General features: G+C 42.5%; 1 protein-coding gene across 9 annotated transcripts in view; it reads right to left on the minus strand.

The window, feature by feature from the left end:
• Nucleotides 1-3,856: 3,856 nt before the first annotated feature.
• greb1l (GREB1 like retinoic acid receptor coactivator) overlaps nucleotides 3,857-13,739 on the minus strand; it is a 46,921-nt gene continuing 37,038 nt past the window's right edge. For 7 of the 9 annotated variants that reach the window (XM_085438330.1, XM_085438329.1, XM_085438332.1 and 4 more), the window contains 15 exons: nucleotides 13,347-13,689; nucleotides 12,949-13,064; nucleotides 12,579-12,811; nucleotides 11,756-12,315; nucleotides 11,460-11,562; nucleotides 11,208-11,354; nucleotides 10,961-11,100; nucleotides 10,697-10,858; nucleotides 10,389-10,593; nucleotides 8,974-9,136; nucleotides 8,624-8,851; nucleotides 8,386-8,542; nucleotides 8,100-8,300; nucleotides 7,331-7,469; nucleotides 3,857-6,670 (listed from right to left, as the gene is read on the minus strand). In XM_085438330.1, the coding sequence (XP_085294456.1) occupies nucleotides 6,507-6,670; nucleotides 7,331-7,469; nucleotides 8,100-8,300; nucleotides 8,386-8,542; nucleotides 8,624-8,851; nucleotides 8,974-9,136; nucleotides 10,389-10,593; nucleotides 10,697-10,858; nucleotides 10,961-11,100; nucleotides 11,208-11,354; nucleotides 11,460-11,562; nucleotides 11,756-12,315; nucleotides 12,579-12,811; nucleotides 12,949-13,064; nucleotides 13,347-13,689 (3,061 nt within the window). In that variant the 3' untranslated portion in view covers nucleotides 3,857-6,506. The remainder of the gene's footprint in view (nucleotides 6,671-7,330; nucleotides 7,470-8,099; nucleotides 8,301-8,385; nucleotides 8,543-8,623; nucleotides 8,852-8,973; nucleotides 9,137-10,388; nucleotides 10,594-10,696; nucleotides 10,859-10,960; nucleotides 11,101-11,207; nucleotides 11,355-11,459; nucleotides 11,563-11,755; nucleotides 12,316-12,578; nucleotides 12,812-12,948; nucleotides 13,065-13,346; nucleotides 13,690-13,739) is intronic. The other 2 variants (XM_085438334.1, XM_085438333.1) reach the window with 1 other exon arrangement.

Here is a 13,739-nt window from a genome sequence, read left to right on the forward strand (position 1 = left end):
TATAAAAAGAAGAAAATTAAACATTCGGTTTAACATGTGCGGCAATAAAGAGTTTAACTTTAAAACAATGTCTCGATATAAGTACTAGTATATACGGATTATCAACATGAGTGTAATATGCTGTATTTAATAAATAAATAAACAAATTCTAAGTCATTTTGGCTCCTGTCTCCAGATTTGTTTCTTTTTTCTTTCTATTCTTTTAAACTTGTTTTTTCTGTAATAATTACATTTAGAACACAAAGTTGGATAGCCTTCCCAAGAGTCGCGTGAGACTGCCTTCATCATCGTCCTCTGACGCCAGGACATTTGACAGTCCACCATTTGAGCTGGCTTACTGCGTGACCGCTGTGTCACCAAAGGGTCACACTGTCTCTCCTTTCACGCCATCGGATTGGGATTTGGGCCTTAGAATTGACTCGCTCCACACTCATGAGCTTAGCCGTTGATAGGATATGCATGACTGCAGTAGTGGATGTGATCCACCAAAAGCCAACTGTAATCCGCCAGCACTCCACTTCCCCACAGACCAAGCCCTCAATAAGCCCACAGACAGATGAGCTTCGGTTATATGAAAACCTGTGATTAATTAGAGTAGACTGCCAAGAAGGGTGAGTAATTTTGTCTATCTATCTAATATAAATGTCCCACTTTGGACTTTACCCTCCGTATCTGATCCAATTGTTGCTTTTTCTTGACATATCTACTGGGATTGCCACCAAAAAAATTTAAAAAGTGGCAAATTTCATATACATACATATCTCTGAAGCATAAGCAATAAGCATGTTTGTGTGTGCTTGTTTCTTCTTCTACACAGTCATGAGTTGAGCCCCAAACTTGGCACACAGGTGCATAATAGTCCCCTGGTGGTTTTTTATCTACAGTAGATATTATGGCATCATCAAGTTGCCTGGCAACCACATAGCAATGGGCTAAAATGACATGGTTTTAGCATTTGTGCACCTGTAACGCCTTATAATAGCATCATATCGTTTTTATTCTGTGACAATAACTTCTCATTTATATCCACAAAAGCCATCTTGTTGCCTGGCAACCACCTAGCGATACTCTACTTATTTTTTGGTCTTTATTCACCTGCAACGCCTTGCAAAAGCAGCTCATCGTTTCAATTTCACCAAAAACATCTCATTTGTATCTTTTTGTTTTACTTTTCTTCAGTTTAACCATTACACAGTCTTCATAGGTCATGATTTAACAAAGTATTGTAATATTCTGACATTATTAACTGGATGACTAATCCTTAATAATATTTCAAAGAGCAGGAAGAGTATATTCTTTAGGTTTTACGATACTGTTTTGGAAAAACAGCATCTATCCCCCAACAGCATGCCCTTTTTTACCTAAGTCATGAAAACACAACAGTAATGATGGCTTTAATATATTTTATTGAAAATGAAACTTGGAAGAACAGTTAGGAGTTATTATTATAACCATCTATAACCATTACAACCATTAAACTCTGTCCTCAGGGCTATATCATAAAAAATATTCATACCTATCATTAACCATTCCATTATTTATATTAATTAAACCCAGAATAAATGCTTTCTAATTTGGGTATTGGTTATTATCTATTGATTGGTATCCATGGGTGTGGCCAGGAGCAGCAAATTTGCATTTAAAGCTACATGCACCTGTGAGCGATCGGTGAGGTATTGCTGAGCTGAAACTTTGAAGATACATTCTGGGAATATGTGAAACTTAATTTAAGCTGATAAAATGGGCTACAGTAGGAGAGAGAAATAATTTAAATGCATTTAATCTTCTGACCTTGCAGAATTTGGAAAAATATCACCTCAAAGCCCAAATTAAACAATGAAACCAAACAAGAAAACTGTGTACCACAGGAAGCTAATAGCACTGTAAATTAATAGCCTTAAAATAGTGAGTTACCCCTCTGACATCTTTGCAAGCATCAGATTTCAAACGCATAAAAATCATTTAAAACTTTTCCATGAAGAACAATCATGAGGTGCCAGAATCAGCATCCCAGGCGCCCTTTCATGCCTTTACTTTCTTATCCAGTCCTGACAGCCGCTGGCTGAAAATAGCCTTGTGTTATATCACACAGAGGTTGTAGGTTGATGGAAAGCCTGCTCTAATATTACCTCACAGGAGCTGAAATAGTAATGTCCCTGGACCAACAATGCCCCTGTGCCCTGACAGTGATGATGCCAGAAAGAGCCCAGCATTCATTATGAAGCTATTTCTCTTCTTGATAGTGAGAAAGGTCATTGTACATTAATCACAACAAAGATACAGAGGTGCTGAGATGGAAAAAAAACACATCAGGAGAGATGTTGCTTCGGAAATAAACAAGACCCCGGGGTTTACTCTTGCAGAATAAAAAGATCTGGCATTGTGTGGATGAGAGTGAGGATACTGTTAATCACAGGCTAAAGACAGGGAGCCACATGCTTGAAGAACCCTACTTAAACTTTGTATCAGTCCACTTGTCTTCAAAATACAACATGAAAGCATCAAAACCAATGGAAATCAGAGCTTATAGAATTCAAACATGCAGCCCAAATGATAAGAAGTAATGAAGGAGTTATACAGTGATCAGAAGTTTCCATACACTCATCATGGGTATTTCTTTGAACTGTTCTTTTTCCAGTATGTATACATACATATAGGATCAAAAGTATACATACACTCCCAGCAATATATTTGATTAAATGTCACTTAATCAAATGTTCTTGCTGGATAGCTGACGACTCTTCTTGGCAGAATTGGCAGAGTTCATTTCAACTGGTTGGTTTCATTGCACAGACCCAGCTTTTAAGCATAGTCCACAAATTTTCAACGGGGCTGAGGTCGAAATATTCCAAAAGCTTCATGTTATCCTGCGTTATCTATTCCAAAATCAGTTTTGATGTATTTGGGATCATTGTTCTGTTGGAACATCTGATTGTGTCCAAGTTTCAACCATCAAGCTGTTGATTTGAGGTGAAGTGAAAAATCTTTCCATCACTTTCTGCAATGCATCAGTACAAGTGTCAAAAAAAATAGTCCCAGACCATGATACTGCCACCACCATGTTCCACAACCGGAACGCTGAAAACTTTACTCGCTCCGGTCCTTGTTTTGTCTGAGCATAAAACTTTTTGGCTTGTCCACATGAGCAGTGGCAAATTTCAGTTGAGCTTGAAGGTGTTGATTTGGAAGTACGAACTTCTTTCTTAGTCGGCGCCCTCTCAGTCCATGCCAATGTAAATCTCACTTCATTGTGGACAGTGATGCTGGTGTTTCAGCAATTTCCAGTTCATGGCTGGCTTGAGGCTTAGTGGTTCTTTGGTTGTTCCTAAACATCTTAACCAATTTCCTCCAAAGGGTGACAGTCTGGCTCTTTGTCCAGACGTTGGCAAGGCGATTACACATCCATGTCAATGTCAAACAAATCCTTTTTATGCTGGCAAAGATAAAGTTGTAGTTAATCATGATCTGATGTTGAGTTAAAAGACACAGTAGAACTTTCAGGACCACTTTTTAAAAGACTGAAGTGAGTGTATGCACAATTTGGACCCTGCAGGGATTAGAGAAAACACAAAATAACATCAAATTATGCAACCAATTCTTGGTTTTTTTTAAAGTAATTAAAGATACATGCTCCACAATCCCTGGAAAGGGAACAAAAATGATCAAAAGCCCCAAATTTCCATAACATTCCTGCCCATGATGAGTATGTAAACATCTGACAACATGTGTATAATGTCTTGCAACTTTGCTGGAGCTCGCCAATTTTTGGTATGCAACTCACTCTACTGTCTTTGTGTCTGTTAACAAATTAAATCACAGAGTCGGGCACTGAAAACAAAGAGGAAAAATAACAGGATATGTTTAGATGCCATTTTATTACATTCAGACATTTTAAACAACAACAGCATGGCTCGAACATTAAGATATTCACAGCCTGCAACCACAATGGTAAACGTGAGGTAGATCAACCAGGCACCAAGGCTACCACTGTGCTGCACATAGTTATCAAACACATTTCAGTTAAGATTGTGGGAGCAAGTTGCATATTAAGTATTAAAATCAAAGAGGAAAAACACTTTCTACGGACCATTGTTTTGATCATCACTATTATATTAAATCTAGGGGTTAGGGAACATAACCGTCTTCTGGAAATAATTCTTTAAGCTGGCAACTTGTATAGTGCAAGTCCAACATTTGCAAAACCCCCAGTGACATTCAGTAGATCCAAGAATCATTCGTTTGTGTCTTGTGCAAAGCCTTCGCGACCGGTTTTGAAGAGGGCACGCTCCCTTGGCCCAAGTGAACTTAGGCCTCAATCAAATTATACACTCCAATATGATTATCAGTCCCAAATGCTTTTCAAATAAATAAAAAAAAATCCTCATGGACCTGATTCTCATTTTCAAAAAAAGAAAAAAAGAAAAGGAAAAAGCCCCCAAAAAGAATAAAGACATAAAAGACAAATCTAGGTAGATTCTTCTTGCCTTTGCAACATAAAAATGCAGAAAGACATCACCAAAATACACTGGCAAACATTACACAACATTAAACACATCAGTAACCCTCAGTGGGTAAGGGGATGATCGAATATATTAATAATGTAAACAAAGCTTTAAACAGTACAGTAGTACAAAACCCAATTATTTGATCTCTCTACACACAGAGACAAACAACATTCTTTCGCCTCACAGTCAAAAGGTTTCTTCATTCTCATTGGTCCAAAAACAAAACAAAACCTAAGCAGACACTGTGTGAAACATCGCTTAAGGCATATTCTTTGGACAACCACGTGCAGAAACTTAAAAACATTCATCTTTCAAGTATATGTGTAAACCTAATTTTCGCCCTTTAATTCAGGACTGGAAACTGGGTTAATCAAAGTGGATGGTAGCAAACATCTTCAATAAACAATCAGGACACCATAACAGGAGGTGACATCTCAGGCACAGGCAGTAGCAGGACAGCTGGCAGTGAGAGAGCTTGCCTGTGGTACACTTTGCGCGACTATGTGAAAAATTACTGTCATAACATACGACTAAATCAACTGCTCGGTGTCCATGTTAACAGAAAGCATGTAAAAATAAAAACATTGTGGCAGATCATCTAAAGCTGTGTGCACGCTGGAAACTATTCTCTCATCGAGCATCGCTTGCAGATATTTTGAGCTCTGGTTTCCTAGGTAACCCTCTAAAGTATTTACAACCCAGTAATATGTCAATCAGCAGTATCATACGCTTTCAAAGTCTCTAAATTTCCTGTCACTGTAGGTTATTTTGGCTACAGTTGCAGAACGACACTGACTTCTTCTATGGTTTCTGGTTGTCACATCGCTTCCTGCGTGGATGTTGATTCACAGCGGCGTAGCGACCGCAAACCGTAGAAGAAAGTGAGTGAAATGTGTTATGTGACTACATGTCACGTTTCACCTGCTGACAATGCTAACTGGATGAATCCCAAGATAAACTGTTCTCAACTTTGAGGCAAGGAATTGAAGTAACTACCAATGAGAACGCAGGATTCCATGCATTAGTGGGTTACCTAGGTAACAAATCAAGCAAACTGCTTCCTGTGTGGATGCAGTTTAATAGTGTTTCAGAAAAATTGACCAGCTTCACAGATTTCTATTGAAACTGAAACAGTAAAATACCGAAGACACAACTCGTATGTTCCCGTAGTTTTCCAGTCGCTTTGGATAAACTCGCATGAAATGTAGTCATGTGACAACATGTGTCAAATCCAACGGCTGCTTATTGTTTGATTCCCACAGCTTCCAGTACAGATACTCCTGATGACCTGAAATTCAGTAATGACCAAACTCTTGGGTGTGTCTTTGTAACGTTATGAGGAAACATAAATGGGCTTTGTGGATTATGAGAGGCGAAGCAGGTGAGAAAGGTCAAAGAAAGCAAAGGAAAAAGGAAAAGTGCAGCTAAAGGCGTCTTTGGTGCTTAGAAAAATTAATGGCAAACTTAAACTGTTTTCATGCAGATGCACAAACATTAACAAACACAGATGTTACCATGGTCTCAAACCTGCCATGTCCCTGTTAAAATATATTCCATTGATGCTGGTAGCGCGACTCCTTAAAGCCACCTCCCTCTGACCCCCTGAACATCCAGGACTGGACAAAGTGGGTTCAAAATACATTCTTCAAATAGTCACATTATCCGTCGCGAGTCCAAAAAAAACCAACACCAAAACAAAATAAGTTCAGTTTCAGCTGTGCTTTTTTCCCCTCACAGCAAAGTCTTTTTCACTACGACACAAACTTAACTGAAGACAAGCCGACAAGCGAGCAAAAGTCAGAAACATTCACCGACCCTCTTTGGAGTCGGGCACAGTGCACACTGGCAGTACAGAAAGCTGTGTCAGGTGGTCCTCACACCTCGTGCTCCAGCATTTCCCTGCTGACCTGTCTTCTGCCTGATCAAAATTTGATTGCAGGTCTGGAACTAAATCTCAGTTCTGATTGGGTTTCTTCAGCAGCGGCATAGATTTGAGCAGGTTTAAACGTGGCGGCCGGTCAGAAAGTAGAGGGACCGATCCTCGTTGCAGTTGGCCGTCTGAAACTCGTCCCGCAGGCGGAACTGCCATTCGTCCTCCAGCTCCAGTCGGGCGATTGTCTGACGCAGAGAACTGCGGTCCTGACAGATCACACAGAGGGTGGCACCTGTGAACAAATTCAAGATCAAAAGTTAGATAGTAGGACATGCAGTGCCACTTTAATTATCAAGTTTAGCTGTTTAGTTCTCTATTGTGAGACAGATTGCATAATTCTATCATGTTAGATTTAACAGGGCTAGAAAGACATCCACGTGTGGCATAGTTTGCATCTAAGACACCAACTCATACGCAAGAACTGTCACTGCCTTCCAAACAAACTACAGGTGACCATGGCAACCTATTAGCAACCAAACCAACTGCAAGGACGTTTTTGGTGCAGCATTTTTTATATCTTTGTAACAAATTTCACCTAGCAACAGCGCACAACTTCCAGTAACCACTTACCAATCGGTTCAGGGATACAGATTTTCCCTTAGCAACCACTGGTTGCCAGGCAATCACCAGCTGCTCTCTATGCTTGCATGACTGGGATGTAAGCTACTGTAGTCAGGAACTGATTCTTATTTTGTAGAGACACCCAAACCTTGCCAATGTCCTTTTAACATCTGGAAGCTTTTATTTTGACAGTCTAGCACAGAGGAAGGTAGGGGGTGAAAATCTAAGAAAACAACCAGGTCATTTCCTATAACTATGTGTGGGGTCTTGGGAAAATATGAGCAACAAAGCATCCCGATCCCTTCCTTTAATCGTGACACTGATTTCATACCTTTGAGGAAGTCGAATTTCTTCAGGAGTCCAGAAACAACGAAGGAGTCACAGAGGTAAAGCAGCAGGCCACTGAACACCAGCCCCTGATGGTTCAGGTTGGTGGAGTGTGGACGAGAGTTGATGTAGCACACAGAGATCTGCAACAACAACAACAACAACAACAACAACAACAACAACAACAAAAAAAAAGAGACAAACTTCATTAATCACAGTCGGGAAAATGAAACTAACATCACGAACTTGCCTCGAAGTAACTGAAAGAAAACATTACGACTCCCTGACAGTTCCTGCTGGGAGCTCCCGAAGGTGTCTGCTCAAGCAAATTTAAAGTCGCCTTGTGGGTAAAAGTTTAAAACAAAAGATGTGCAAAAACTTGAGAAGACTGTGTGTACAGATAGATGGTCATTGCCTCCTATGCACAAATGTGCAGTAAATGCATTGTTAGCATTCACTGTGTGCACATGTGCGTGTATGCAGGTCAGAATGTTCTAAGAAGAACAGATGGGAAAGTCATGCAACATGCTTCTCTGTGGGTTAAAAAAAAATCTACATTAAAGTCGGGGAGCAAGTTTGCCTCATTTCTCTATACTATACAGATTAGAGCACCTTATAAAGTATATAACTCTGCATATCAGACAGAGAAGCACTCGATTTCTATCCAAAATGTGTCTATCACAGTAGTCTGGTATTTAAGCCTTGCCCTAAGTTTGAAATAGAGATTATTCTACTGTTCCTGCTTTCAACTGCAACCTCCAGGGAGCTCTCACCTCCGGGCTGAGGTTGAGGTAGCTGTCAATGGACAGAACTGGGTTGTCTCTGTTCCTAACAGCTTTCGGAAATAGTCTGTGACTGCAGCTCTGGAGGAACCTTTCCAGTAGGAACTGGGCCGGGGCGTCGAAGAGGGTCTGTTCGCTGTCTGGTGCACAAACATACTGCAACGGGCTGATTAGAGCGGGGTTTTCAATTTCCTTTGGAGAGAAGAAAGAAGTTTCATGTGAGCTGGTGTTACGCACAGAAAGACAAGGACATAACAAAGCGAATAATTTTAATCACCTGAACACCCACCATGAGTTTAGGTTTGACCAGGAATTCTTTGTTTCTTCCCCCAACTGGAATGTGCTTCTTCATCAGGAAGAAGTTGTTGAAGCGGCACAGCAACAAGCCACTGCTATTAACCCTTAGATTAAAGTCCACCTCCTCGCAGCCATACCTGCACGGGACAGCAACGTCAGATAACGGTGACAATGCACACCTCAGACCAACTGACTCACATGGCCTTCTCTGAGCTTACCGATTCAGGTCGTACTGGACGTTCTGCGTCAGGTCCACATTCAGCATGACAAAGTCATGGAGGTGACACCGACTGAAGGGATTGCTGGGAGACCTGCGAGCCAGGCTGCTGCTCCACTTGCGTGTGCCGCACACGGCGTACTGGGAGATCTTGGGCGTGTTCTCCATGTGCTGCAGCACCGTTTTTAGAGACACGTTGCTGAGACATGAGCCTCCATCTGATGTCTCACTAAGAAACCAATAGGGGAGGGCAATTTTACATATTTTGAACATATGTAAAATTGATTTTGAACAGAGCTTCGTTAACCGTAGCAACCAACTCCACTCTTACACTTGGGAAGCGCTTATTACCTTCCTTCTGCTGATTGGTGGGCGTTCCACTGCACACAGGAGTCGTCCATCATGACAATGAAAGGCCATATGTCTTGTCTCTTGACACCTTGCTCCTCCAGTCGGTTCCTCTCCAGCTCGAGGTTATGGTATGACAGCTCTTTGATCAAGAAGCGAGTTGCACCTTAAAACAGACAGGATTGTTTTTGTTAGGTTTTCACTTAAGATTTGATTAAAACTGATGCACCTTTAATTAACTTTGATAAAAGAAGTAATCTTTTCAAATCCCATGTAAGGGATATATTTGCATAGAGCTTGTATACATTTGCAAATTTACAAGTCTGATAGTTTAGAAAGACAATGAGGTACACTCTGTTGGGCTTTTTGTTCTTCTCTGTCACACGAACCCTCTGCATGTCCTCCTACACTACATTCATGAACCTCTTCTGAGGTCTTCCTCTTTCCCTCCTGCCTGGCAGCTCCATTTAGCCACTATCCGTCCTCTGCACATGCCCAAAACCATCTCAACCATTTTTCTCTAACATTTTTCCTCCAAATCGCTCAACCTGAGCTGTCCCTCTAATCTGTCCGTTCTGATAACCGAGTAAAAATCTTAACATCTTCAACTCTACCATCCGTCTATTTATTTTTTCCAGTGCCCCGCTCTCCAAATCCTACATCATCTCAGGCTTCACTACCATCCTGTAAACCTTCCCTTTCACTCTCCTCATCTCTACCCACTCCAGCCTGCCTGCAGTCTCTACACTCTGTCGGGCACTGCAGATAAAAATATGTTTAGGTATTCAGCAGAGAAGTCTATCCTGATTAGAAAGCAGTCACACTGACATAAAGGGTCATCTTTAGCCCAATGCCATCTGCTTATCTGAGAGAAATGTTGTTTAGTTACACCTACTTCAGAAAGGCCTTGCACCTAATTGGCTGCACTACAAATCAGACTGATACAATAGATGGCTGACCTTCTCGCGTTGGGTAAGGCAACAGGTAACTTTTCGCCTAGTTTAAACACAGCACTAAAAACAAGTTGAAAACACAACCATGGTAGATAATACACTGCAACGAATTACTCATTATCAACAGAGTGATAAGCTGTCATGTAAAGGCTGAACGCCACTGTGTGGACTTTCAACCACTAGTAGTGCTGTGGAGAAAGGCTTTCATAAGAGGGTCTCCATTTAGTTATTTTTGCTCATACAAGAGCGAGTGAGCAATGTAACACAAGTTCCTGCTATTCTTTTTTTTTTTAGCATCTGCTGCCATGCAAATCACGACAACAAACACAAGCGAGGGCAAGAAAAAACGATGATATGGGAAAAAAATTTTATATCGACTGCAAGTAGAATGAAATATTTTAAATATATTTTAGTTAGGATCAAAAAACTGTCAGGTTTAACAACAGAGATAGCTCAGCTGCTCACCAACTCCAGCGTTGTTGAACATGGCGGGCAGGACGAGCAAGATGTGGTTGGGCCAGTACTTCCTATAGTGAGGCATCTCAAACTGTTTGACCACGAGGATGTGCAGATGTGCTGCGCCCTCCGTGGCATGGAAAATGTTGAGCAGGCCGTGTTCTTGGCGTCCTGTGGTCGGGGTGAAGATTGGACTCCTGAGAAGGTCGGGGTCCTGCAGACAGATAAACACGGTTGAAGCAAAAGTAAACATGTGACCCAAACGGCGATTAGGAGGATTAAGGCGCGACAGATACTGCTGTCTTGAGCAAACTAACCTTGGTGGAGACCAGAGGCAGACGCATGCTCTCCAGGTGGCTGCCCTGATGACTGAAAACAAAGTGCTGCTCCTTAGATTTGGGAATCACAAACTGGAGCTGGACCTCCTCTCCCAGCATGGACGAGCAGAAGGTGAAAGCATGAAAAGTGCACTCCGACAGCTACAACACAACCACACACACATGTACAATATTAACACAAGGATGGGATATGTGCATCTGTAAGTCTGCAGTAAAGCAGAAGGTGTTGGTGGTGCATCTCACCTGTGTAGCTGCGCCTGCTTCACAGTAGTGATGGCACTGGTCACAGTGATGAAAGGCATTGTGGGCAGCAAACCTACTCTGACGTATCGACTTGGTCACTCGTGTGGCTGGAGTTTGGTTCTCTTTATCTTGCTTACAATCTATATAAACATAAAAAACGTAAGTTCATTTTTTAATAACACCCGATTAAAAAGCTGAACTCAGAGTGGGCAAGTTTGATGGGTTTTTTTTCGATGTTTTTGCTGACCTTTGAAAGACTTTAGCATCTTGTCAGAGTAAACAGGGCTGGCTTTCCTGAATTTAGGATCTCGGAGGTTGGGGTCAAAGGGCAGCTTTCGGACTTCCTCGATGTCCGGCCACTGGGTACTTACTAGAGTTGTGACCTCTGAATTTTCTGTGGAGGGTGATTTGATACATTTGTCACCATCAAATTAACTGCTTCATGTATTTCACAAAATGTGAAGGCCATTAAAAATAAACAAATCCCTATGAGTCTCACCTTCCTCCACTTCATCCTCATCATACACGTCGACCTCGAGCAGCCTGATGAGCATCCGAAACAGGATACGCAGAAACTGCAGGTAGGCGCCAGTTTTTCCCACCTAGCGAAGGAAAGGAAAGAATACCAGTAGAACTACAGTGACACTTAAATCCAGATGAGGAATTAACTGCATAAATTTATATGGATGCCAATAAATTTAAAGAAAATTTTTAAAAAGAATTCTCTGTATTCTATTTTTAAATCAAGTTAGTCACAAATAAGAAAAGGAGTATTTTCCACACGAGATTTGTTACCTGTGGGGGTCCACTGAGCAGCAAGCGTCGAGGATGCGGCACAGACGGCGCTTCATAATCAGCATGATGCTGCCGCGCGATGGTCCACTGGCGGTAGTACATGCTCTGCTCCGTCCCCTGCAGGGTGTGAGTGATAATGGGCCTCAGCGGACTGCTCCAGGCCACGTCTGCGTGAGGGAGCAGCGAGGAGGAGCTCAGCTGACTCCCAGAGTCCCCCGACAACAGATTGTAAGCCGCTCGCGACAAGATGACTGTGCGCGGTGATGCCCTCGTGGGCTCGCGATCGCTCTGCGTGGACTGGCTGGGCCTCTGGGTGGAGGAGGAAGATGGTGAGGGGGAGGAAGATGAGGAACTGGAGTAGAGGGATGGAGGAGCCTTGGAGGCTTTCGAAGGGTCGGAAGAGAGCGGGGTTCCCAGTGAGTCGCACTCCTCCTTAATTCCGAGTGTTGATGTGCCCATGTCTATGGTGACCATGCCTTCAGGCTGCGAGGTGGAAGTGGAGGGTTTCTGGAAAGAGTCTGCAACATCAGATGAGCTGACACCATTATCCGCCAAAGAGCCTGAGGGAAATATGAAAGACACACCCGCACATATATGTAACTAACAAGTGCTCACATGTTTGGAGGGTTTTTTTCTCTCTTTGGATTAAAACCAAATTTTCTACAAACCAAACTCATTCCAAAGCTATGACCCGCGTTCATTTACAGTACCCATGTATTATGGTCGACTTGCTTTACTGTAATCAGAAATCAATTAGAGTTAAGCTCATGTCAGTTACACTCTGGGTTTCCTTTAATCCAACATCACAGTAATTCACACTAACCAGAGGTTCTGGTTGCAGCGCTGCCGTTGCTCTGAGGTCTTTCCAGCTCATCTCCATCATTCAAGCTGGTGGCGACCTTCTCCACATCCGATTCCCGAGGGGCCATAGCCTTCTTTGGTTTAGGAACAACAACCCTGGATACGTAGGTGCATGCCAGACCCACCTCCTGTTCCAGGGCTGTACGAGTCAGGTAGCTGGAGTCTATCAGTCGCAGGTCGCAGTATTTCAAAGACCTAGAAGTGCACAAGGGAGTTGATGGGAGACAAGAGTTTTAGAGAAGAGCTAAACGGATCTTTGCTACATTTTATGTTAAAGAAACAGACATACTGAGCCATGTTATAAGCTAGGGTAGTATTAAGTATGATATTACTTGGGGAAAGTCTCTCCAAGAGGGTCTTTGCCCGTGAGGATGACGATGCAGGGCAGCCCTTCCAGATCCTCATAGGTGTGTGGCACCCAGTCTTCATTCTCACAGCCTTGCCAAGCCTGACAAAAAGAGATGAAAATCAAAGTGTGCCCTCTTCAGTTACAGGTTATTTATAAAAACTAAAAACAAAACAAAAAATGCATGAGACTTTAATCATGCAGACAAAGTATGAGGCAAAACAATTTTTTCATTGTACAAAAGTGCACAACAGATTCGCAAAATCATGTAAACTCCCTGATAATGACTGATCTGCAAAAACGCAGAAGGATCCCAACACTCTACATTCAGCAGAACACACTTCACACAAAGAAATCAGTCGTGTGACTCTGATTTTTCCTCACCCTGAGGCGACTGATAAAATTTCTGTGCAGGTTGAGCTCAGACGCAGGACTTCCCAGCAGCACTGCAAAGCACAGCTGCAGTCCCAGCTTGTCCCTCACGTCCTCCAGTCTTTCTCGGGCCAACATTGCCAGCTGCAGCGAGGGGATACGGACCAGCAGCATGTGGCCGTGGCCCTGGGAGCCCTCTCTGCTTGGAGCGTTTATCAAGTCCTCCACCATGGCCAGGGTCTCTGGAGTTATGTGGTCTCTCAGGGACGGGGAAGAGGTGAGAGCCATCATGGCCTCAGTGTACTGCTGAATCAGCAGGTAGCTGCGGATCACCATGCTGTGTAGGTGGGGATGTCTGGAGGTACAATCAGAGCTTTTTAACTGATTATAATGTCTACAGTTATT

Source organism: Copadichromis virginalis, linkage group LG18 (assembly GCF_057382275.1).
Source record: "Copadichromis virginalis isolate Kocher_CV1m ecotype Utaka linkage group LG18, C_Virginalis_male_GT1.1, whole genome shotgun sequence".
Classification (NCBI taxonomy): Eukaryota; Metazoa; Chordata; class Actinopteri; order Cichliformes; family Cichlidae; genus Copadichromis; species Copadichromis virginalis.